A 27,198-nucleotide genomic window follows, 5' to 3' on the forward strand; every position below is an offset into this window, starting at 1 on the left:
AAAAGGTTTTAGGTTTCATTGGCCAGAAACTAATTTATGTCAGGGTGTTTCAATGTGCATCAGTCTTTATTTTTCTTTCTTGATTATAAGATTCTTACATGATAACCTCTACATGTCCTTTTCTCTATATTTAGTCAATTGTTATTGAAAATTGCTGTCATAAATATATGGTGCAGGATGGAAGGTGCTGAAATCAATAAGAGCTTACTTGCACTAAAGGAATGTATTAGAGCTCTTGATAATGACCAGGGTCATATTCCTTTCCGAGGAAGTAAATTGACTGAAGTTCTAAGGGACTCATTTGTTGGTGACTCTCGAACTGTGATGATATCATGCATATCACCAAGCTCAGGATCCTGTGAACATACTCTGAACACTTTAAGATATGCAGACAGGTATTAATGTTCGTAGTGTTAGTATGCTAGTTTTTGTGTCAATTCATGCATACCCCTTCTAATGCTTGTTTGAAATAAAATTGTACTGTAGGGTGAAGAGTCTTTCAAAAGGGAACAATCCAAAGAAGGATATACTAGCTTCAACCTTAAACCTCAAGGAATCAACAAATGTGCCCTTATCATCATTTTTGCCAACTGCCTCTGCCTTTGAGGATGACTTGAACGATACATGGCCTGTACAAGTTGAAAAACAGGAATATGAACAATCAGAAGATATCTATGATGATCCAAAAACATCATGGAAGAGAACTGGGAAGCTACAACAGTACAATGTCTCAACTTCAGAGGACAAAGTACGTAAACCTAATGGTCAGTCAAAGTGGACGGGCATGCCAAAATTTCAATCAAGGAATTCTAACTCAGATGATGATTTAAATGTGTTGCTACAGGTATAACAACAGATTCAAGATGCAATGACAATTAGATGATAGATGATACGGATATTGAAAAAAGGGTCGTGGAATATCACTATCCTAAAATTTATACATATGGGATTTCCCTACTTTGAGCTATAGTATGTTAATATGTGAACTCTATGATGCATCCAGGAGGAAGAAGATCTCGTAAGTGCACACCGGAAACAAGTGGAGGATACAATGAATATTGTTAAAGAGGTATGTATTCGCAAGTAAGCTTGCACATGGTTGTGTTTTCAAAAAACTTGTCTAGAAATCTTGATTATCTACCATTTAGTATATGTTTTACCATGTGAGGCTCTGAATGTATTTTATTAGTCATTTGACATATGCATGTATTGGTTTTTACTTGGTATATGAATGCATTTGCAGGAAATGAATTTGCTGGTAGAAGCAGATCAGCCAGGGAATCAGCTGGATGACTATGTGACAAGATTGAATGCCATTCTATCTCAGAAGGCTGCTGGGATCCTGCAACTACAAAATCGCTTAGCTCATTTCCAGAAGCGTTTAAAAGAACATAATGTTCTGGTATCATCTTCTGGTTTTTGAATTAATGTTGAATCATTATTTTGCATTCTTCATTTTATTTGGTAATTGGTTGGGCTATTATCATGCATCTTACTTGGAATCCTTGAATTCAAGATCGATTTTTTCTTTTACACTATAGATGTTTACCATCATTGGATTTTCATTTTTCACTAGCCATTGTATGGATTCTCATTCCACATCGCATGCTGTGTAAAGTTCTGGATTGTTGTAATTTGACAATCAATTAGCGGCCAGGCTGTTTACTGCCTGTACGGAACTAGAGTTCTAAGCCGCATGTACCTCTTCTTTAGCATATATAAGATTGTCATGTTATTTACTCTCTTTGCTTTATTCTCTTTCGCAAGATTGTCATGCCAATTTTTACCTGAGATTGCACGATTGTGCTTGTGGCACTTTGGTTGCACAGATTCCGTCTTACTCTCCTGGAAAACCCTAGCCTCCCTAACATCAGAAATATAAGCATGTGTTTCTCTTTCCTATTAGAAAGACAAAGGAATTAGTCTATTTTCCGCGAATTGAGAGTCGTTACACAAAGAATTACATAATAATCTATGAAGGCAACAAAATTAGGATAAGGGTCACCTTGTTTCTCCATTTTCGATAATCCAGCACACAAACACAAAGAATTTGCACAACTTAAATGTTATTTTTTTACCTTAGTATGGCAATGAATCTGATCACCAACGCAACCATTCCAATCCAAAGAGAAAGGAATTCAGAATAGCAACAGGAATGGATTTCCAAATACTGTAGCCTTGAACCTGCGGCAATCTCTGAATAAGTGACATCATCATAGAATTACGGGAAGGGCAAGCACAAGTTCAATAGGAAAGAAAGGGCAAGCGAAATTGGAAGTGAATCTTCATCGGACTCTTTAAACATTTCTCTTTTTAACTACCCCTTTGGGGCACAAACTTCTAGTAACAAGGTCAGTGTAGGACACAACTGTATAATTGCAGGTGGACCAGCAGGATGCTTAAGCTGGTGATTAATTTCTTCGCGAAATCCTTATTGGTTACATTTGAGTGTCTTAAAATCCTTTTTGGTAAAGATAGAGTGGAGTAATATCCATAGAATGCAGCACAAGAATAGCCATCCTCAGTTGCTAATAACTTGTTAGCGATATAGGGTAATTATGTGAGTTGTATTGATGAACATGCAGTAAATCATGAAGAGGGGTTGCATATAATTTGTTGAATGAAATTTGGAAATCAATTGCTATTATTATTATTATGGAAAATCTATGCTGTGACTGCTTCCAAGTGTTTTCATCGTAAAAGGTAAAGATACTCAATCTACATTGTTTGATATATAGTGTAACAAGAAAAAAAAAATTCTTTGTCGCAGAAGAAGAAAATCTTGCAAGCCTGAAAATCAAAACCAAACCAGGCAGTAACAAACACACAAATGGAATAGAAACCAAAGTGTTGGAAAGATCAACAGATCTATATGCACAAGTAAAAACTCACTAGCATATATAGATACTACAACCTAATGGAGCCAAGTCTCCGGGACCCCTGTCTCTGGGAGCCAAATCTCCGGGAGCCAAGTCTCTGCTTTGAATTGTTGATGCCGATCGATGGTGCTGGTGGGACTGAGAAATCTGAGTACATATCCAAGAAAAACTTGTCAACAATGTCAAGGTACACCGGACTTTTGAGGCGAGAGTAGTAGTGAAGTGCCTCTTCAACATCCAACACCTGTTCCACATCAGCTGTATCCACCATTTCAAACTCCTTCATCCTTTTTGCCAAAACATTGCTCCCTGTATTACCATGCATGCTTTGGAATGATGACTGATCTTTTCCCTTTCCAAGATCACGAGTCGACTTTCCACTAGGCTTCTTGTCTCTTAACAATCCCCCTTCTTGTTTGTTCTTCTTAGGACTTTGCTTTGGGAACATGATGAAGCTTTCAGTACATGGATCCTCATCCTTGATTGTTTCTTTTGATGTACTGTCTCTCTTCTTCACCTTATCTATAGTAGACTCCCACTCATCATAATATTCAGTGTAGAACTCATCTGTTGGGTGATATTTCAGGTCACTCCCACAAATGCAAGGATTCAAGGAAAGGGATTTGGGTAGTTTCTTGTATCCTCCACAGATGAAGCTTTTGAGGTTTTGAATAGTTTTCTCATAGAACTCCTTGCTTTTGTGCATTGTTTCTTTTAGGACCATTTCTGCTCTGCTCATGGTATAACAAGGCTTCTTCTGTTATTTGCTTCAATGTAGAGGAAGGATGGTTAAGAAAGTTTCAAATTTATCAAGCATACATATGGAGGTATAGAAAATGGATCTAAGTAGAAAACTTACTTCAAAGTTTAGGCTTCCACTCTCTCTTCCTTCTCACTATCTCCCCCAAGCTATTGAGCATCTGATTATATGATCACTAAGCAGGCATGGTTTTCTATGACTTTGAAAAATTTGAGATTTCTTCAAGTAGTTGCATCTAGTTGAACTTGAATACTAACTGAGCTAACAATACTAATACATTCAAGTTATTCAAAAGAGATGTGAAAGAGTACAAAACAAAGAATCTGGACCTTGGGGTCCAAAGATATCAAGCCTTTTTGTTTTTGACTACTTGTTGTATAAAGTGCAGAGGCATTGATTAAGATGCAAAGCTAAAGATAATTTGCTGTAATTTAATAGGCTAAAGGTAGTGTGGGTTGGTGATGAATACATATTCTAATTTGTTACTTTGTTTATTTGTTACCTAAAATTTGATCCATATGTGGTCCTTAGCCCCAAACTTTTCTTTATGAAACTTGATACTTAATTATGATATACCAAAACATTCTCGAAGTTAACAAAGCCTCCTAGCTAGATCAAAAGTCAACCTTTTTCTCATTAATCAAATTAACTGCATTATGTAAACCATGAAGCAATTAGCAAAATGATTTAGAAGAGTAATTGATCAATTAAAAGAAAGAGGTTCATGGTCCCCTTCTGTAAGGTAGAGACACCATGCATGTTCTGCTGATATCAAGATAAGGTGTGCATTTGGGTTTCTGGGCACTCAAGTCTCTTTCTAACAGTTGCAGTCTTTAAAATCAGACCCTCCCTCCAACCTCATGCAATTGAAATCTTCATTGCAGTTTGCAGAGGTATGGTGAAGATGTTGGCCCTATTTAAAGGACTAGATGCACAAGATTGTGACTTCAGAATGCTAGCTAGTTAGGTCTGGTCTTTAATGAACCAACTTTCCAGGCTGCAGTAGAGACAAAGCCAAAAGGTAAGCATTAAGAAGCCTGAAAATACAATCCAGTGACAAAATAGTAGCTTGTTTTAGAAGGTTTATTGGGCATAGACTCATGCTTTCTGTCCTGAGTCTCATAAACTTCCTCATCTTAACTTACAGATGAGACCTTCTATTCTGTAATATTTGCAGAACCATTGATGCAACTCACCCCTGTCCAAAAGTACAATACTTTGTGTTGGATGAAAAGTAGATTGCTACATGGTCAATTATACGTACACACTCCAGGAGAAACCCTCGTGAACAAAATCGAATGAGAGATTGATTTAAAATGTAGATCTGGATCACTGATATACACATAAGAGGGTAGCTACATGGATCAATGCCTAACAATATGGATCAGCACTCGCAGAATTAGATATATTGACTTGTTCTTAATGTCGCTTACTACGAAATAGACCATGTTTATGTTGTCTGCAATGAGGGATATTAATAAAATCAGTAATGGTCACATAGGAAGTAAGTGTGCCCTTTGGTCCAGAAGCCTTTCAAGTATCCTCTGGAAAGAATAAATCCTTATAACTGTGATAACGCAAAACCTTGAAATGTAGTTCCCTTAATGTGGCAGTGCCAGACTGCCAGTGCACATCCTGCCTCTGTAAAGAGTAGGGGGACTAGCTAATAATCTATGTTAGAAGTCATAGGACCACTGGAAGCTTGACAATTGACATGCTGGTGAAGTTAAGGTTCTAATCTCAGACTAGATGGAAGAATTAAGCCAAATTCACATTCATATGATTTCATAAACATTGGATTTAGATAAGCAATGAATCAGCACTTAAAACCAGAAACATAATACAAATGACCATTATACTGTTGAATAGCAATAGCTCTCAAATTTTGAATTTGATATTCTAACAGAACTAAGAGTAATTAGAATATATAGTTTTGAATTCACGTTTTAGGCATAGACAGCGGCCAACAAAGCAGCAAATATGAGATTCTACCAAGGCTAGTACACAAGCTTGCATGCAAAATGAGTTTATTGCAGGGAAAATCACAAAGAATTTCAACCAGTTATAGCCCCAGAAGTTTTGCATGTTGAGCATAGATGAACATCTTAAATCTCTATCCAAATGTACTACAACATTTGTACCCAAATTACAGTATTTGTTCCACTTCGTACCAAATAACTGGTCAACACTAATAATTCGTTGTTACATATATATAGAGAGATCCAGAGTACCTATAACCTGGTGTCTATTTAGACAAGATTCTCTGTAGAACTGGAGCAAGAACAATAGGAGGCGGTTGGAAAATTAGTTAATTCTGGGAGCACGAGTATGACAAGCATGGAACATGTAGAAAAGTGGCAAGCCATATGTCATTATGTCCCGTGCTTCATGTACTCATGTCCCAAAATCAACTCAGATTTCCCAAGATGTTCTGAGTTGCTTTCGTCGGGGTAAACCGGAATCTGGTAATAAGGGTTCCAGCACTGGTTGAGGAAAGGAAATAGAGTAGGAGGAAAAGATAACAAGTGCTGCCATATGTCTAAATCGGAGTTTCGAAATTGATCAACCAAATGTATATGTGGTTGTGGTAGAAGGATTTTGAAGACTGAGCAGGGAGTAAAGTTAACATTTATACTGGATATACCTAACACCAGAAACACTTGGTACATGATATACCTACTCTTACCATGATACTTCTTTTTTCGAAAATGAAAATGACATGAAACTTACCTAATGGCGTTAGTGATATGCTTTTAGGGGAGATAGGAAACTCTCTTTCATGTTTGCCAGATCATCTGCTTGTTCTATTTGACCGCATATATTTCCCATTATACAACATATTGGACAATACAAGTTATAAATCAAACGACCCTTTAACCTCACTGTGAAATATATTGCAGTGCAGTATCATGGAAAGAATAAATCCTTATAACTTGTGTCCTCATTCAATAAAATTTGGACTACCTGAGCGAGTTACTGTGATAACGCACAACCTTGAAAAGTATTTCCCTTAATGTGGCAGCGCACATCCTGCTTCTGTAAAGGGTAGGGTGACTAGCTAATTTGTCAAAATATTCATATTGAAAATCTAAGCCAAATTCACATTCATATGCATATGATTTGATAAACATTGGATTCAGATAAACAATGAATCAGCACCAAAACCAGAAACATCATACAAATTACAATCATACTGTTGAGTAGCACTAGCTCTCAAACTTTGAATTTGATATTCTAACAGATCTAAGAGTAATTAGAATATGAGATTGGGTTTTGAATTTCACGTTTTAGGCATAGATAGCGGCCAACAAAGCAGCAAATATGAGAATGTACCAAGGCTTGACACAAGCTTGCATGGAAAATGAGCTTATTGCAGGGAAAATGACACAGAATTACAACCAGATGATGTTTCTGGATTGCATGTTGAGCATAGATGAACATCTTAAATCTCTATCCACTTCTCACCAAATAACTGGTCAACATTATTAATTCGTTGTTACATATATATAGAGAGATCCAGAGTACCTATAACTTGGTGTCTATTTAGACAAGATATTCTATAGAAATGGAGAAAGAATAACAGGAGGGGGTTGGAAAATTGAGTAAATTCTGGCAACATGAGTACGACAAGCTTGGAACATGTTGAAAGATGGCAAAGCCATATCTCCCGTGCTTCTTGTATTCATGTCCCAAAATCAGCTTGATTTCCCAAGATGTTCCAAGTTGCTTTCGTTGCCGTCTGGACAACGGAATCTGGTAATAAGGGGTTCCAGCACTGATTGGGGAAAGGAAATAGAGTAGGAGGAAAAGAGCTGCCATATGTGTAAGACAGTTTGAAAATTGAACAACCAAATGTGTATGTGGTTGAAGGATTTTAGAAGACTGAGCAGGGAGTAAAGTTAACATTTATACTGGATATACTCATCTCCATCTCCATCTCCACTCCATGGGAGGCGTGGGTTTGCTGTCAAAGCTTCACCCACGTTCAATTTGAACTGCCCATTGTGGTTTGGTGATTTTGGGGTCGATTTCTACCTATATGCTAAGGTCTGTCTCCTTCTCAAAAGAAAAAGTAAAAAAAAAAATTAAAAAAAAATAAAAAAGAAGAAGAAGAAGAAGAAGAAAGGTCTACCTCCGATTATACTTTAATCTTTTATTTAGTTATGCTAATTCCATGAACAAATAAACAAGTTTCAAGTATTGCATTTCAACACACAAGTGGTACTTCAGTCATGCAATTCATGTAGTTTGGTCATGAAAGGGCCATGAAACTTACCTAGGCGTTGCTGGTATGCTTTTAGCCTTTTAGGGGAGATATGAAACTCTCTTTTTGTGTTTGTCAGATCATCTGCTTGTCAGCTACAACATTGGACAATACAAGTTATAATAATCAAACGACCCCTTTAACCTCGCTGTGAAATATCAGTGCAGTAAAAGGACATCGTAAAAGTAAAAAAAATGTACAGGGTAAGAAAGCCAGCAGTAAAAAAAGCAAACAAACAAAGGCAGACTTCAGCATTAAGAGCCTGAAATTCTATAAATGTTCAACTATATATCAGATTGCATTTTGGTTTAGTTGGACAAAATTTGCTGCTTACCAAGCTTCGTAAGATGACTGGATTCGTATCTCACAATCTCACCAAATTTGCTGCTTACCACGCTTCGTAAGATGACTGGATTCGTATCTCACAATCTCACCAACTTCCTAGGATTTATAGCTTACAGCTGAGACCATCTCTTTTTGTTATAACTAAAAAACTGATGCAACAACCTATGAAGTTGACCGTAATCAGCTGAAGCAACGAAGCGATCCTTTATCCACTGTGGGAGCTTGCTAGTTGGATGGCTGAAATTCCGTGTCGAGGAATCAGCTACGTAACGTGTATCAACAAGTAGAATTGCTGCATAATCATCTATATGCCTGATTGCTCTACCTAATATAGACAAGAAAAAACCCACTTCAAGTGAATGAAAATTTATATTAAATATGTGGGTCATAAACTAACTATAAGTGCGGTTACGTACTATAGAGAATACAAAGTGACCAGCATTAAAAAAACCGAAGTTGAACGAAATTTATGGTTGTCAGAAAACATACCAATGGACTGATTTACAGCTTTCATGCAAAGATTCTCATAATATTCTTTTCCTCTGTGTCTGCAACTTCGAAGGATATTAAATCCTTCATGTGCTTCACCACTGTAAACTTCATTACCATGTAAGGAATTGGTCATCTTAATCGAATCTGAGTTTCCCAATCCTTCAATGTGCTTAACCCTCTCCATCAGCTCAACATCAGAAGGGCTAGCATAGGGCAGTCCAACCATGACTACACACCGACCCATCCCATCACTTAAGTTGATCCCCTCAGATATCTTACCACCAACAACAGCAAGAAGTATGGCACCACTCTGAGAAGGAATTTCTTTCCTTTCTCTAGAAGACAAGGTATCAATTGTTTCCTTGTACTCCTTTAGAACAGATTCGACATATGTATTCTTCCTAGGCTCTCTAAATAGACGCTTCTTCTTCTTAATTCTATCGAGGATACCTGAAGCTTCCCATGCATTGTAGACCTCTCCTTCATAATCAAATGAAGAGAAGAAGACAACGATTCCTTCAGGAACCACTGTCACCAAATTGCAAACCAAACGCCCTAGCTCCTGTATCTGCAGATTTAAGCCCACTAGTTTAATAGTCAGGCGCCATCTATTACAAAATCCAAAATGACTACCAAGCAGGGGGGAAAATAGGTGCCATTGTAAATTTTTATTTGACAGATCTTTCCACAACCGAGCTGCATATTTTGTTGTCAAAACAAGAATATATAGGGAGCTATATATGCAAACTGACTTCAAATATACAACATTAAAACATATTACTTAAGATTGAAATGTACGTACCATGACTGACGACCTTCTGGAGCTGTAGCTAAAATCGAAAGTCTGACCAGAAGGGCCACGAGCAACTGCAACTGGCAAAATGCTCTCTGGAGGAACAATATGGCTACATGAAAAGAAATGCAACTGGTTTGGTGGTAACCAAGGAAAAAGCCGCTCCCTCGTTTCTTCTATGGGTTGCAGAGTTCCTCCAGCCAGTAGCACAGCATGTGCTTGTTCCACAATCTGTGGGATGTGTAGAGTTGATATGTCAGAACTCGGACAATGTCTGCAGTTAAACTCCAGCAGAGTAAAACAAACAAAAAAATGGCAAACCTCAGAAAATATCTTCTCTCCTGTGAGCATAACATATTTGATGTATCCACCATGCTGTCCAGAGCATGTTGGTTTGATCCTTGAAATGATGATCCTCCCATCATCATCTTTGTTTGTCAGTGATCGCAAGAGATCAGCCAATGCCTGGAAACTGGACAGTGTGCTTCTTTCCTCACTGTCATCAAGTGGGGAGCTTTTCTCAGAGCTGGCTAGTTTATCCCCATATCCACTGATCTGGAAATCCAAATACATCACCCTATGAATCTGAGAAATCTCAAAATGGTAAGGAAGAACAGAACCAGGTAATAATATAAACAGGGTAGAAGGATTCACCTTGTGCATGATGTTGCTTTCCTTTATATATTCAAGCAATTTGACCAAGTTGATGTTGTCTATATTGAGTGAAAATAAAAAATCATTGATGGCCATAGAAGAAGTAGGCATGTCATTTTTTCCAGCAGACGTTACAGTACCATGGCAAGAATCATCATAACCGGTGTCCCCATCTAGCAAAATTCGAAGAAAAGCCCGGGTGAGCACTGTTAGGGTTTGAATGTATCTACGATTTCCAGGTCCCAAGAGATTGCAAAACCTTGCAAAGTACTTCTCAATATTGCACTGCACGTCTTCCAACTGCAAGAAAGTCAAAGACCCGGTAAGTTGTCAAATAAACATGATTTAAAACCTATACGGAACATTCAGCATTTGAACTTGGTGATAAAATTGGTTCTCACCTCAAATAAAGGTGAAAATGTAAGAAACTACTGGATAGTAAAGTTATCCTATATTCTATCAATGGACCAGATGACTTGATACAAAATGGATTTAAACAAGCAATACTCAAATCAAGTGATGAGATTGTCAACTAGCTTCCAAAATTTATCATACCATCAAATGTTCAACTATCAATTACCTGTGACAAAGTGATTTTTGAGTCATACATGCTGATTAAGGAGTCAGCTAGATTGTGGGCCTCATCAATGATAATAATATTGTTCTTTAGATTCAGACCAAGTGATTCACGGGATGCTTTTGAAAGAAGAGATTGATATGGAAGAACCACCAGATCAGCAGCAGGAACCATGCTTCGGGAGCCATAATATGGACAACACCCCATGTTCCTTCCCTGATGAACAAGATCTTCAATATCCAAGGCACCAAGCTGAGACATCATGCTCTTGAATTCTTTCTGTTTTTTGTGTTTCCTTAGCATTGGGCAACCACAAGAAGCCTTGTTCCTGCGAATCCTTCCTCTTGCACCTAAGCTCTGCAGGTCAAATCAGTCAAGAGAAATCCCCTAAAACAGAACAAGTTAAATCAGACTTTTGAATCAAGAAGATAGGACACATTCAAACCAAGATATGTGCAGTAACTTGCAGTTTATAAGCAGTCGATCCATATACTCTTATAAAACAGACGGATTAGAGTCATCAACTATCATTACTGAAGTCCTATCAATTTATTATGAACCAAGAAATATATTCTTAAAGAATTGGTTCATCTAATTCTTCCAATTAGATGTATATAACTTTTGTGTTTACAGAGGATACATGCATGAAGTTAGATAATGTCTGTGTATTAGCATAAAGCCTACATCAGAGTGTGAATTGGCCATCTTCTATGTATCTAATGATCAGGAGCTTTCTATCAAATCTATATAACTCGCTTTTGTTACTTCAGAATTAGCATTGAGCTACCAAAGAGCAGTGAGAGAATAAGACTGGGGAGCTAGGACAATCTAATGACATCGAATCATGGTGTGGGTCTATAACAAACCAAAAAGCAATCCAGATGATCTGATAGAATGTCAGTACCAAGGTAGATTCATATTCATGTAAGGAGAAAACTTCAACACATCGGTAGGAGAAAGAGAAAAGGAACATTATAATCAAAGGCAATGAGACAGGAAATCGATAATAGAATGATTAAAAGGCATTAGGCATTCTAGTTACAATAACAATGCGCTATAGTAAATCCAAGAAAATCCAATCCTGTAAGTGAGGAAATGGTGCCGAAGCCAGTAAAATCAATCAAGTAAAAATGAGATTAGAAATGGATATAATTGCTACCTTGATTTTAGAAACTTCCTTATTCTTGTTTTTCTGCAGTTCCAAACAGCGTTCATTGATGTGACTTGAGTTTCCAAGTTTCAATACCTCTTCAATGCGTGCCCAGAAGAATGAGAACAATTTACAAACTTGTTATCTAATAATCTAATGATAAATTTCATACCTTGGTTAATGCAAAAATTCTTCCTTGAGCCTAAACAAACCACCTTCATCTCATTAGCAAAGACTGTCTTTCTCAACTCCTTTATGAACTGTGAAAGCTGTGAATGTGTCCGACTACAAAAATAAACCTTCAACTTCTCCTCCCCCTCATCTTCATCATCACTAGACCCATCTGCTCCATCTTCCTCGTCACTGGACGAACTAAGAGAAACCCCAGAAACCTTCCTCTTTGACTTCTTAACACACGGAATTCCTTCCTCATCACTCTCATGTTCATCCAGCAAAAACTCATCCTCATCATTCACCTCCACAGCATCACTGCTCACTTGCAAACCCTTTCCCTCTTTCTTCTTGCAAGACTCTTCCTCAACATGCCGAGAGAACAAGTCACTACAATTCTCACGGTCCTTTCCCTTTTCCGCCCTGCGAAATCCACTCCCGAATTTATCCTTCTTCCTAGACTTCTTCTCCTCACCCTGAATGTCCTTGTTAACCACAGCATTCCTCATCCAATCAGGTTCATCATCCGAGCCCAATTCACCACCTTTAACACTACTATTCTTAGCCTCAACCTCCTTTTTCAACTTATCTTGCTCCTTCTTATCAACCACCCATTGCAAAGCACTACAAATGATACTTAGAGTCTTACCAGTCCCTATAGAACAATAAAAAAGGTAAAGTCTACAGATCAAAAACATCGAAATGAAGCTTATTTGTACTAGTACTTCAAATTACACTACATCAAACCAGATACTAGTGTTGTTAAACAACCAATTGAAACAGTAACAATGTTCGTTGTGGTCTATCTAATAAAACCCAAATTTTCTCAAGCATAATGCAAATTGCAAAGGATTATAACAAATGGGTCTTTCAATTAGGCTAAAAGGCTTTTAGAATCTTGCATAAAGAGGAAGAAAGATGAGGGATTGAGCGGTGAGTGAGTTACCGGTGGGACTTTCGAGCATGGAGAGGCCGCCTTGGTTGAGAGAGAGATAAAGGGCCTTCATGAACTCCATCTGAATGCCGTAGGGTTTGTAAGGAAATGCTGGAAATTTTGGGGGCGCCTCCCCATTTGGGGTTTCCTCTTCCATTCTCCGATTGGGTTTGCTATTTCCGAAGCTATGCTTCGCGCGCTTCACTTCACTATACTATAAACTTAGGGTGGACTTTTAGACACCGAAAAAACCGAAACCGGTTAAAACCGCACCGAATTGACACTGAGTAACCGAAACTGAATAAAACCGAGGTAATCGGTTCTAAAAACCACACAAACCGAGTAGTGCGGTGTCGGTTTACGGTTCCGTGTATTTTAAAAACCGATTAAACCGAACCGAACTGACATATATTCATTCTACATATATTAATTATTAATACTTAATTCTACATTACGTGTCATGTTCTTATCGGTTATGGGTTACAAATAGTAGGCTTTCACACACATGATCATGTTTTTAAGTGTTTAAGTCTATAGTTTTATCTTTTGTTATATATGAATGGTGGAGGCTTCAATTGAATTATATATAAATTTTAGCTTCCTTTTTCATTTGGATTACTTATTTGAACCCATTAGATTAACTTATTTTAAGTGTTGATAGTTTATAACTTTGATATTTTTATTTTTTATGTTATTTGGTTAAGTGTAAAAAATATTATGGATAATAGGTTTTGTAACCGAAACCGAACCGATGTTAGGTTAATCGACGAGTGCGGTCTTTTATATATTTTTATCGGTTTCAGTTCTAAGAAATAGAAAACGAAAGATTCAGTTTCGGTTTTCGGTTAGTGCTTAAAAACCGAACCGTTGGGACCGAGTCCACCCCTATTATAAAGTAGTACCGCCAGGACCAATGATGGGCCTTTTGAATTGGTTTATTATCATGTAGTGCTTCGATAGTTTGTGTTACCATGTATTACAAGCACTTTTTTTTTCGACAAGTTATTGCATGCACTTGATGCCAAAATTCTTTCTACTCATTTGATCGATCCACTGACAATGAAGAAACCATTTCAATAGTATTTTGGTCGTTCTTCCTATGAAATTATGTTTTCTTGAAGATATTATAGGCACAAAGAATACTTCATTGTTACTCTTAATTCGATCATATTCTTTGATCAACAGGTTAATTTGAAGGCTGCATTTGTATATGCAGACCCATTGATATCAATTTCACAAGCAGCGCTACTTTTTATCTTCTTCTTTTTTTAATCAATGACTTTTAGGCTTTTGCTTAGATAAAGACTTGAACTTGCAAAGTGCACTTATTTCATTACACCCATTCACCATTGCATTCTTAACAGAGAAGCTTAAAAACCCCTGTCATTGTCATTCAGAACATCGACCTTGTGGCCTGCCTTCATGAATCCTCATAACAATGGGGGAACCCAACTCATTGATAAAAGTCTTGAAAAGATGAACAATATATTATTGTGCGATAATATGCAAATTCCATGTAGAATCTACAACAGATGTTACAAAAACATATCAAGTCAAACCTTCATAAAACACATACCATAAGGTTACTGCAATTCATGTGGAAACAGAACAAAGCCATTGAGTAGCAACAACTCTAACTCCAGAACCACATGAGTCGTACTTGGTGCTTATTAAGTAGAAAGATGAGATCACAATGGAACCCCTAATCAAATTAAACATAACAAATGACTGTGAAACACAAGCTTTTGAAATCGAATATCCAGACGAAGGTACCAATCATGGCTACTCTTTCACAGTAGGTGTTGCCTTCTCATAACGTTGCCTAAACTTGGCAACCTGCCCGAGGTTCTCAGCCATTTGGCGCTTCGCCTTTAAGTGGTAGACTTTACCGACATGGTGTATCTTGGTCATCATAACAAGCATCAATCTCCCGCTCTGTGTCACATAAGACACCCATTGCATCTGAGGATGCAATCCTTTCTTCATCTCCAAACAATCTGCAATGTCACCGACCAATGTACAGAAAATAAAATGCTTTTGCAAACAAATTACTCGAGCTATCATCACCAAAATAAAAAAATAAAAATAAAACAATGTGAAACACTCGGCATTCGAAAGAGCAATAGCCACATGTTGAATGGCACATTTTATCGAACAGGTTGTGTGCATTTTCTTTCCAAGGCTTCAATTCTTTAAGACTTTGTTTTCATTTTGACCAGATACAATCACGTGAACAAAACAAAATCCTAATTGGATCCTAAGCCCATTTTGGCTAGATATAATTCAGTCAGGTCTTTATGCTGTGGTGAGTAGGGAATATGAATATCTATATTAATCATGTAAATTTGACAATTGGATATGAAACCAAAGAATTTTAACGGAGAATTGGGATTTGTATACCTCTCTACAAGCATGAGCTGCTAAATTTTAGTTGGAACTCGGTCATTATCAAAATGTAGTCATCAATTTTGTTATTATAATACAAGAGAACACCACATTAGAATCAGAAGAGAAACTCAATATCAAATTAACATGAAGAGCACCGAATTGAGTTCAAGCAGAATATATGAAAACCCAGATATTAAATTCAAACTGAGAAGCAATACCTTGCACTGGTCAGCTCAAAGCTTCAAACAGACCTCCTCCTTGTTGCCGATAGCAAATGAGGAAAACGATAAATATGAGGTAGAGAGAAAGGGCAAAAGAGGAATTGCGCAGCGCCACAGAAAGAGTTTTCTACTTTTAGGGAAGACGTAAACCTCAAGTCGTTAGGAATCCCAAAGTCGGTGAAATACGGTAATCCCCCTCCAATTTGGAAACAGTCATCTCGATCCCTATATATTACCCTTAATTCTTACCATTTTTCATAGAAGTGGCTTTGTGAAAACAGAGAACATAAACATCACTCTTCTTCGTCTTTCTTATTTTATTTCCTTCATTCTTGTTCAAACTAGTGATCAAGAACATGGCCATGGCCAGTGACTACTGGAAAGTGGTAGGCGACGCTTTCTGCGACGTACTTGTCGGCTTCACTAAACCAGAGAACCAGCTTCTATACAACACCAACACGTTCTTGATGGAGTTTGAAGCGGTGATCAGACATGCGACCGCCGACGAGGCAGACCGACTCCTAGACGACGACGTCATCCCCCGCCAGATCGTGAATATGACCTCAATCGAACTTGACGACTCGAACTCATCATACATGGATGCAGCCCTGTCCGAAACGCTTCAACAACTGCAAGTGGCAAGTCCCACTGGAGGAGCGTAGCTTCATGGTGAAGAAAGTAATGTTGAAAGCTTCCGAGGCGGCACAAAGTCTCAGTTCTTATGCCGGTGGGAAGAGACTGCATATGAGGGTGAACATCGATATGTATGTGATTGATGATGATGACGATGTCGATGGTGGTGGCATGATTGTCGATTGAGAAGCTGATTGAAGAGGCTGCAGCCCTTTGTGCAAGTTCCTCATGCCAAATAAGCAAGAGTCATGAGTCATGACTTGAGTATCAGCTTCTAGTTAAGGAAAGAATTAGCAGAACTACCAAACGATCGTTATTTGTAATTTGTTACGATTAATGTCATATCTTCTTCCGATCTATCAGTATTATATTCTACGAACTTACATTTATTGCAGATTTTTTTTATAATCGATAAAATTATCTACTGATATCATCACGAAACGATTGAAGGTTTATTTGTATATTCTTTTAAGAAGGTACACAAAGTCATTTTATTGATCAAATGAAAGTAGGACGACAATATGTACATAACTCACTCTCAAGGGCTACGTAAAAATCGAATTATGCTAAAACAACCTTTGAAACTCAAGCAAAACCTAAACAACTAAAACCATCTTAATGTTGCAAACCCTAAAATGGAACAAACAGTATTTGTTGGAATTATCCAACTTCTTATGCGAAAACAAGGACCAACTACTCATAGGAGTCTTAGGAGACCTCCTCATCTAGAAGGCCATCAACCTGACCCAGAACCTTCTCCATCATCGGCGGAGCTCCGGAGCTTCGGAGCTTTCACCCTTAATTAGTGCCAACATCCGACAAGTCCCAAAACTCCTCTTTGATTTCTTAGAACCTAATTTAGAAACACCAAGTTTCCAAGGCTTAACATATCCTCCAACTTCTGCTTATTTTTTGAACCAAATGCACGCCCAACCTTTCTCTTCTTAGGCGGGGAGACTAACAAAACTCCATGATGATGACATAGAGACATCCCAAGCGAGAAAGGGAGCTCATAAGGAATAGGAATAGTAGTCACCTCCTTGTATCTGCCTCTCTTTTAGAAGCCCCCTTCCAATCCACCAATACATTTGACCCCGGAGACAGCCTTAGACATCAACACCTCATCACTAGACGCACCAATGTCCGCTGCCCTTCTTGATCCTATGTTCTCGACCGCAGGGCGAAACTGATTCGACTGCACCGCTAAATCTGCCGCTGAGACTCCAGGTAAAGAAAATGTTAGGGTAGGTTTGCTTCGCTTGAAATGGATTTAGAGCATCTCCCACCGTAAGCTAAATTTGACTTCAAATTTAGCTTAGAAAACAAGAATATTCTTTAGAATATTTTTTTAGCTTACCAAACTCTTCCACCATAAACTAAATCCTTAACTAAATTAATAGCATTTTGGTTTTAAAAAGACTTCCACCGTAAGCTAAATTTTTTTCTCATATATTTGTTTAAATCAATAATTAATCATAAAAAAAAATATTATATAACTATATTCGATATGGAGCTCATATGAAAGATCTCGTCGAGATCTTCGCGATGGTTGTTAGTAACGTACGAATTTTTAATTTTGATAATAGTATAAATTAAAAGGAGAAATGTAAAGTTAAATAAAGTAACATTTAATTTTAGCTTACAAAGTTCATAAGCCAAATTTGGCTTACCAAATAGCTAAAGCCAAATTTTTTATCTTGGAAAATGTAATTTGGCTTATGATGGGAGTAAACATAGGCTAAATTTGGTTTTTTAGCCTATGGTGGGAAATTGTCTCACCAGTGGTGCCCTAGCAGCAGAGATACCCTCTGAAATACTTGCCCTAGCCTCAACCCTCCCATGATTAGGGTTAGGGTTGAACATTTTTTGTCACACCCCAACTCGAGGAAATATCTAATCTCGAGTTAAGGCGTGAATCGCACTCTAATTACAGACAGTTTAATATCCACAATTAAAATGAGATAGATATCGTAACATGGCGTAAGAAACTACAACCTTTGTACCTTTATTTATATTACAAGCCTTATAAAAAGGCACTTAAGGCACACAAGTTTAAAACGTTTACAAACACAAACGAACTAGAATAGCATTTCTTTCTAAAACGTCAATTCTTTATTCAAGCTCTATCTTACAAAAGAAAAACTTGAAAGCCTTAATTTACAATATAACACGTTTCCTACACTTCGAGAACCACACCTGCAATGGGTTTGATAAAGGGGTGAGCAACATTTAGTAGGGCTAGTTAAAATTAATAAAATATGACAAACAAACAAACATAGCATATCGAGAGTGCATGAATATATTATCAACTCAACTCTCTTCTCATACCTCACATCACCCTCAAATAGATTTTCCTCTTTTGTTAGTCATCTTGTTATACTCATGATCTCCAAACCCGAAACCTGATAAGATCGTTTTGTCGATGTCCACCATCGAAAGGGCATACATTCCTTGAATTTGTGCACGTGTGGGCTACCCTAGATCTTGGACAACCCATGAGGAAACTCAACTACACAAAAGGTTTTCAATAATAATATCTCATATCCTCCCAAACACTCATTCTCCTTTTCACCTCAAACCTCACTCATTCCCCACAATATCACGTAATATGATTCAAGATAATAACACATACTTTAAAACATAGACATATCGTAATCAATTCAAGATCTCAATATTATCCACATTTAATTTAAATAGTGTCACACAATTTAATGTCAAACAATTCAATATCAAACAATCCAATATCAAACAACTCAAGCAATAACCACACAATTCATACAAGAACACAATAAAAGAAAACACCCTATCAAACCCTACCTCGATTTTGCACAGCACAAACTCGAGCTCAACTTCACTTCTTAGATTGGTGGATCGCCAAGATCGTCTCTGGAACCTTATCCAAAAAGTAAAGTACATACAAACAATGATAAACTAAAATTAGTAACTAAGTTATAAGTAGTACACATAAATAAGAAACTCTACTACTTTACACTATATAAGAGATACTAAACAACACTCAAAAGTTGATTACAAAGCTACTGAAAATAGAGAATTCAGCTGATACCAAAATAAATTGGTTTAGAACAAAAATTCAGTATCAACCTAGTGTTAAAACAGTGAGAAAGAGGTTGTGTTTGGCTTCCCTTTTTACACACTCAAATACAACAAAAGTTTCTGACACAAGGCCTATTTTAAAGATGGGATTACAAGCTTTAAGTACACAGCTTAAGTTTTGAAAACAAACCCCTAGATAGGAAGTTATTCTCTCTCAAAGTTGGAGCAAAAATCTGAAAAACCCAGAAAATACAGTTTTGCTGAGTCTGCTACTTTTTTTGGCAAGCCATTTGACAAACCAAATGTTAACCAAAACCTGTGAAATTGAGCATGCACAAAGATGGATATATGAGCTTTATAAAGGTACTTTTGGATTTCAAAACAAAGGCCTGAGCTGAAAGATATCCTGCCTCAAATCCTGCCTCAAAGTAGGCAAGAAAATCAGTTTTCTGCAGAGTTTTCTAGAAATTTCCAGTAACCTTAAAACTTTATTTTGGAAGCTTTAATTCGACTTTTGAAGCAACAAAACAAGTTCTAAAGCTTCAGAATGGAAAGAAACAGATTTCCAGAACACGAAATCATTTTAAACACAACAAACAGTTGAATCAAAAGGATCCAAAATCTACTTTGGACACCCAAACTCAAGAACATAGTTCTTGAGCTTCAACAACAACGATTCTAATCAAAACAAAACATCTAATTCAAATTAGGATTCCTATCTATACAAGTCTGAGAATTCGAAATTACCAATCATATTCAAACAAAGTAATTATAATAAAAAACTAAGAACCCAAAATCAAAGTAAATAGAATTGAGAGAACCTATGCACAAATTGAAATAAAGCTAGAACAAGAAGTGGATCTACCTTTGCCAAAAACGAAAATTGAAAGGGGTGTTCCTCTCTCTACTTCTGTGTTTTCTGGTTCTCGTTTCCTCACTTTTGGTTTTGATCGAATCACTCAGCCGACTCTCTCTCTCTCTCTCTCTCCCATTCTAATCTACATAGGGCCTATACTCTTGAGACACCTCCTGCTAGCTATGATGGTGAAGCAAAGAATAGCAACAGAAAATGAAGAGAGAGCCTGCTGTGTAATACAACTCCAGTTATTTTTTTTTTTTTAACAATTTAAATACCACACAAAACTTTCATTAAAACAAAATTAATACTAATAAACAAAATAAGCTACTTTAGGATGTTACATTTTTCCAGCCTCGAAAACCACTTTATTGCATGCTTCCTCCACTAGAACCCCAACACCACAACGTTAGACATGTCCGGGGAGCCTCCATAGCCTCCAATTCCATGCTCTAACATCTCATAGACCTTGCAAAAATTAAAGGTACGCTTATACCTAAAAATAAGATTGGCGTACGCCCGAAGAGAGAAAAATTCATACGTTGTTGTGTGTGTGTGTGGTGGGGGGGGTGGGGGGGGGGGGGGGGGGGGGGGTGGTCACGCTTGTTTCACTAGAGCAAATAACCGGTGAGTGACCTTGACTCTGACTTGTAACCCCTTACGAATCCCAGTATTGTCCACCTCTTTAACCACATCGAGAGTCGCCCCCACCGTCTCAGCAGCCTCATCCGTCATCAACACGGGCGACAAGCCATATATCTCAATTTAAACCAGGAAGATAAGAATCAAAATAGTGGCCACCACAAACAGACCGTCTTATGGTACTATGCAAACAAAGCACATCCATAGAAGCAAGTTTAGAGAGTTTCAAACCACTCTGATTCAGAAGATCACTTGGCCTACGATAAATTTTGCTATTCTCATATGTATTGCTACCTTTTCTAGCATCATTAGAGGAGTCAGGAACATCATATAAAACTTGTGTCTTACTGGTAATAGTAGCGTCGGCAAGCGCAACATTGTCATTGAAAGTATCAATGTTGTGTGGCTTGGTGATGCTGATTCTCGGAGACAAATCAGCTGCTCCATTTTCGATCGAAAGATTTCGAGCCACGCCTGGTTGGAATGTAAGTGGATACATAAGCTCCAGCATTTTGTCACGGATTGTGTCATTGTTAGTAGCATCTGTGTAGTGTTCAAAATTCAAACGACATCTCAACCTTGCCTTTGCTGCTTCTGATAGAGGCTCTCTTTTGGAAGTCATGGTTGACAGTAAGAACCTCTAGACTCTAATAAGGAAGGGATTATATATATACACACTGCATAAGACTTGTATTTAGAATAGTAAGTCATAGACAGATGTTGAAATCTAAAGAGCTCTTCCATGTCAATTTCATGTCAAACCATCTGATAAAGTGAACGAATCTTATCTATCGGTGGCTTCGTATCTATATATCATGAGTGTGTTATAGAATAATGGTAAACATATATATATATATATATAATATACAAATGATATTGTATTCCCCAATAATTTTTATTTTCAATTAAATTTTATGCAGCTTGACAGAAGGTGTCTTTTGTTGCATTTGGAGTTTATAACTATAATTAATTTGCATTTCACATGTGTGAAAAAGAAGGCCACATATGTGTGGAAAAAGAAGACCACATATATGTTTTGACATTTTGAACTATTAACCTAAAAGTTGAGTGGCAAAACTCAAAAGTGATGACATTGCCGCCCAATAAACATCACTTATTTCAATTAATTGGTCCTCACTGGTTTACTTATCTACTAATAGCTAGAAGGTTTAAACAACCTTTCATATTGAGTTGTTGTTCTTTGCCGAAGAACTTGACAAGCACAAGTTGATAGGAATTAATGGTGGAAGCTACACCTGCAGAAGAGGTATAGAATTCTACTTCAAAAATTCACCAAAATTTTTAACTGATGCGCGCATATTAGTTTTCAAAGGGATTTTCAAATTAAGTGATAATAGATCTTTAGTATTTTTTTTCTTCAAAGTTGCTTATGTGGATATATATGTTAAGTTGTTAAATGTTGTTGGAGTAAATACTTGTGACACCTTGTAGTTTACACCTAAAATCAGTTTTGTCCCTCACTTTTTTTTTTAAACTGGTAAACTGGTATACCCCTATACTTTGAATTCTCGACTGATTTGCCCTTTTCTCAGCTGGTTATGACTGTGACATGCTCATTAACAGTCTAAATAACCCTTCACTCTTATCTCTTCTAGCATAGTAATAGGGGGCTTAGACCTTGCTCTCAAAACCCAACCATTGAAGCTCTCACAAGCATTGTTAATGAGTATGTCACAGTCATAACCAGCTGGGAAAAGGGTAAATCAGTCAAGAATTCAAAGTATAGGGGTATACCAGTTTAAAAAAAAAGTGAGGGACAAAACTGATTTTAGGTGTAAACTACAGGATGTCACAAACATTTACTCCAATGTTGTTTATCTAGTATTGTCATTGTTGTGGATATGGTCATTAAATATATAATGTCTTTTTCAAAATGATACAAGTTGTTTCTTTGACATGTGTTTGTTCATTCAATAAAAAGGGTTGAGATGAAGGTGTGTTAAAGATTAAAGGTTACAACAGTTTAGTTATTTTCACTTGATATATGCTGAGTGTTTGCTTGTAATGAGTACTAACATACAAATACATTTTGATGAGATGCATAGATGAATTGATATATGGAAGCTAATGTTGAAGATGATGGAAATGTCATAGGGATGAATCTCTTATATGAGGAAACTCAACAAACTCCCATGAACGATGTGTAGAATGATATAAAGGGTTATGTGACAGAAGCTACACATGACACAAATTATGAAGATGTGGAGAGTAATCCAATGAAAAAAGTAAGAGGAAAAAACAAGCCTAACTAGGCAAGAAAAGGTCCCGAGATCATGAAATTTAACAATCATAGTCAAGCCAACTAGAAGAAACAGTTGCAAGGTGGCAACATCATTTAGGTCTCATGGCAAAAGACCACACTGTTTTTGGTCTACATGGTTTTGACTGGCATGAGTTTAGGAAAAACAAAGTTCTAGACAACACTTGATCCAGGATAAAGGTAAAATCTCAGCTGAGAATTTTGTTGTTGTTTTACACTCATTTCTGGTATATGTTATTATCTTATTGCAATAGTTAAGACTTAACTCTTTGGAATATATTCATGTCACATTATTTGTATCACCAGAAAACAATTGATTAGTCTGATCCGAAGACTAGAAACAAAATGAAGAAGATACGATATAAAACAGAGAGGAAATTAAATGATCGCTGGAAGCACTTCAAATCAAAACTTCAAAATGTCTAGTATGCTCCAAACTGGACAATTGAGGAGCATTTCCAATGTGGTGATAAAAGGGTAAACAATACTTAATTTAATGGGTCAAACTTGTGAACTACTAGGAGACGTCAAAGGGACATGTATAATTGTAACATAATACACACACACACACACATATACAGTCTCCTTCCAGAGTGGGATCCCACTTTGAAATTAAAGTGTGAGACTTCTTATTTAGCTCACTTTTAAGTCGTATTTTCACATCTCAACCGTACAATGTCTAAAACACATTGTGTAGATCATTCTTGCAAAGTTTCATCAAATTTGAAGATCATTTGAGCTTCTGTAATCGTAATTTATACGAACGGTTTTGTTTGGACAACTTTTGTTCTGTTGATTTATTTAATCTAATTCGGTACCCAAATGATCTTCAAATTTGATGAAACTTTATATGAATGATCTACACACTGTGCTTTAGACATTGTACGGTTGAGATGTGGAAATACGACCTGAAAGTGAGCGAAATAAGAAGTCCCACACTTTAATTTCAAAGCGGGATCCCACTCTAGAAAGGGACTATACATATATATATATATATATTAATATATATGAAAACCAAGTAATCAATGATATAATTGAGTTATATAATTGTAATACCCTAGATTTTCATATCAATTTTCCTTGTATTATTTCCTTATTTAATGAAGGATTATTTATGGAAATTCTTTGGTTTCTGCGAAGTTGAAGTTTTGGGAGTTTATTTAAGTGCTTTGACTTTTGAGAGGCCAAAAGTTGACTTTATTTTCCGTAAGTTATCTTCGAAAACTTCCTTTACGAAAGTTGTAGAGTTTGTTGATACGAGTTTGTATACATGCGGCACGTCTGAAACGGATGTCGTATGAAGAAGTTATGTTCAGAGGAAGTTTGTTTTCGGGTTTGAAAAGAGTATAAGTAAAAAAATGTGTGTGGGATTAATTAGAACCCTAAAACCAGTTCCCCTCTTCTCTCTCTCTCTCCTCCCACCCGAGCTCCCCGAGCCTTCACCTTCTTCAGCCGAGTTCTTCCTCCTCTGGCCACCAAACCGGACGCCACCGGTCCCATTCGACTCCCATAGCAGCCCTCTTCATTTCTGGAGCAGTCCCGCCGGCTGTTCTGTCGCCACGAAGTGGCGGAGCTGCTGCTGTCTCGCCGGAAAACCGGTGATTTCGACGCCGTTTTCGGCCAAGTTTAGGTGAGTCTTGATCCCTTCTTCCTTCTAGTAGTGTCTAGGCATAGTTGAAGCAAGTTTTTGAGGCCGGTTTTGCAGGTTTTGTAGTGTGATTTGCTGGTTACCTTTCGGGGCAGTTTCCGGCCGGTTCCGGCCAAAATTGGTTGAAGCCTCAGGTATGAAAGTTGCTCCCCTTACTGCAAGCTTCAACTTTGCTGTTGAGAGTTTTCTCTAATTCGGAAGTCCATGGAGGCGTGTGGGGCCCACTCGCCGCCGCCTGTGACGGCGCGTGGCAGCGCGTCCGGTAGGATTGTGGCTTAGGTTGCTATGTTTTGGCTAGCTCTTGTTGTGGTGAGCTTATTGAGATGTAGAATTCCTAAGTTGTGAGCTTTGTTCGTATGATAGGATTTTAAGTTTGTTATTAGGTTTGGTTGAGGGTTGAGTTAGGATTTGAGGATTAGAGGAAGCCATTTTGGGTCTCTAAGTTCGACAACCTTGAAAAGTTGACATCACTTGAACTAAGGGTTAGTTAAGGGGTATTGTGATAACCTATAGTATTTTATTACTAAGGATTTATTTGTGTGATTTTAGGTGATTTGTGATTTTGTGATTGGCTTGCCTTCGTTGTGTTGGGGGTTTTGCAGCGGGATTTCTAGGTGAGTAAATCTCACCAAGGTTCACTTTTGAACCAAATTTAATTATGGTCATGTGATGATGATAATGATGATGATGTTGGATTTAATATTATGCTTTTAATTGTTTTTAAAAATATATGAGTTTGATCACCAACGGCTCAAAGGTAAGGTAAAACAAGTTTTCTTTATGTGCTATTTTGAGATTCATGTGATCATGAGTTTATTGATTATTTATAGATTATTCTTGTGGAATATCTATATTTTGTTCAGGTAAATATTTCCATATGAAAGAATAGAATTAATGATGTGATATTGTGTTGTTGAGAATAATAATGTGATATTGTGTGGTTGAGAATAATGATGTGATATTGTGTTGTTGAGGTTAATGTTGTGATATTCTGATTTTTTGATAAATAGCCAAACCGGGTTCCAAGTCCTTAATTGGGTGATTGGTTGCGGTTAAGTTGCTATTTATCATTTTTGTGTTTGATATTAGACAGTCAAACTGGGTTCCAAGCCTTTGGCCGGGTGATTGGTTGCGGTTAGGAATAGAGCTCTAGTCCGTCTGTCAGTGTAGGTCATGGGAGATACTGTATGGTATCTGGGACCCATGGGTACACATAGTGTTGTTGTAGGTCATGAGGGGTATTTTATTAAATATCTAGGACTCATGGGTACTTTTCTTAGGTAATGTGTTGGATGTGTGTTTTTCTTTAATTATGGATCCAATTTCTCTTGTGGAATATTGGATGTGATAAATGTTATGTTATTTTTGAGTTTACTCATACGAACTTTTTAGCTTACCGGGTTTGTTGTTTACAACCCGGTGCACCAATTCTTGGTGTAGGGGTTAAACCTGCAGGTGAGGATCAGCAGGGTTGAGATGGAGGCTTAGTGACAGGGTTTTTTGTTGGGTTTTAGTTGTTCATTGTATATATTTATTTTTTTATATATACATTGGGATAGTCAATAATAAACTCATGTGAGCGTCTCATTTTCTTGACTCTCGAGTTTATGTAAACAAGGAAATGTAATATTTAACTCAATATGGAGTTGTGTGTAAATTTTACTTTCCGCATTGAGTTTAGTTTCATTGAAATTTTGTTGAAACAGGTTTTGAGATTATATTATTTTAAGGGATATTATGCCAAAATTTTTGAAAATTTCCTTTCGAAAATTGGGGTGTGACAATAATATTAGTTATTACACAAATTAATATATCATTGAGTTATCGTATCGATATGATTATATATTCATTGACATTGATATTTGAATGTTTTTACTGATGCAGCGTCGGACAATTGCAAACAAGAACAATCATTTGAAGAAACAAATGAGTCACAACACAAGAACAAGAATGTTTGCTCAAGTGAGGAACCAATATGTAAGCAATGCATAAACAAAGAGATTAAATGTACACTGCTATTTCTACAAATTTAATGATATAACATTAACTTGTGCAACACTCAAGATCGTACTAACAATTCATATAACCTTTGGTTTCAGATTAGAGAACATGATGGACTGGAATCAAATAGATGCACCATGTTTGAGCTAACGCACACACAATCCAATAGGAAACCTATAGATAAAGAGTCTGAGAAAGCAATGGTGAGTGTTTTAGTTAATATATGGTTGCAGTTTTCAGTACTATGATGGTCTTATAAGATATTTGTATGTATGCACTACCAGAAGAAAGACTTTAGCCGACGAAAAAAAAAAAACAGGCCGACGAAACAATTTTTCGTCGGCTAAAGTACTTTAGCCGACGAAATTTTCCTTCGTCGGCTAAATTATATTTTCGTCGGCTATAGTCAACTTTAGCCGACGAAATGAAAATTTCGTCGGCTAAAGAATTTTTTC

General features: G+C 37.1%; 2 protein-coding genes across 2 annotated transcripts in view; one reads left to right on the forward strand and one right to left on the reverse strand.

Moving 5' to 3' along the window:
* LOC101311984 (kinesin-like protein KIF2A-like) overlaps positions 1 to 1,744 on the forward strand; it is a 6,156-nt gene extending 4,412 nt beyond the window's left edge. Inside the window, exons 9-12 of the mRNA XM_004304461.1 lie at positions 177 to 395; positions 487 to 844; positions 1,004 to 1,069; positions 1,244 to 1,744. Of these exons, the coding sequence (XP_004304509.1) occupies positions 177 to 395; positions 487 to 844; positions 1,004 to 1,069; positions 1,244 to 1,423 (823 nt within the window). The 3' untranslated portion in view covers positions 1,424 to 1,744. The remainder of the gene's footprint in view (positions 1 to 176; positions 396 to 486; positions 845 to 1,003; positions 1,070 to 1,243) is intronic.
* Positions 1,745 to 2,692: 948 nt separating this feature from the next.
* Positions 2,693 to 13,221, reverse strand: LOC101301420 (probable ATP-dependent RNA helicase DDX11-like). The gene is made up of 12 exons (XM_004306241.1): positions 13,032 to 13,221; positions 12,446 to 12,740; positions 12,087 to 12,406; positions 11,939 to 12,012; positions 10,768 to 11,121; positions 10,188 to 10,487; positions 9,855 to 10,088; positions 9,543 to 9,764; positions 8,738 to 9,308; positions 8,363 to 8,573; positions 4,625 to 4,676; positions 2,693 to 3,636 (listed from the first exon to the last, which is right to left on the reverse strand). Exons 1-12 carry the CDS (start codon positions 13,174 to 13,176, stop codon positions 2,908 to 2,910), a joined length of 3,507 nt encoding a protein of 1,168 aa, XP_004306289.1. The 5' UTR covers positions 13,177 to 13,221; the 3' UTR covers positions 2,693 to 2,907.
* Positions 13,222 to 27,198: the final 13,977 nt, after the last annotated feature.

This window comes from Fragaria vesca, linkage group LG6 (genome assembly GCF_000184155.1).
Source record: "Fragaria vesca subsp. vesca linkage group LG6, FraVesHawaii_1.0, whole genome shotgun sequence".
Lineage (NCBI taxonomy): Eukaryota > Viridiplantae > Streptophyta > Magnoliopsida > Rosales > Rosaceae > Fragaria > Fragaria vesca.

Bases quoted from the DNA above. Each gene is read 5' to 3' on its own strand.
- LOC101301420 (XM_004306241.1), bottom strand. From the start codon at position 13,176: ATGGAAGAGGAAACCCCAAATGGGGAGGCGCCCCCAAAATTTCCAGCA. The intron at 11,122-11,938 runs GTTTCTAAAATC...TTTGACCTGCAG, and splicing joins AGAAAAACAAGAATAAGGAA to AGCTTAGGTGCAAGAGGAAG. The intron at 10,089-10,187 runs GTGAATCCTTCT...TTGGATTTCCAG, and splicing joins AAAGCAACATCATGCACAAG to ATCAGTGGATATGGGGATAA.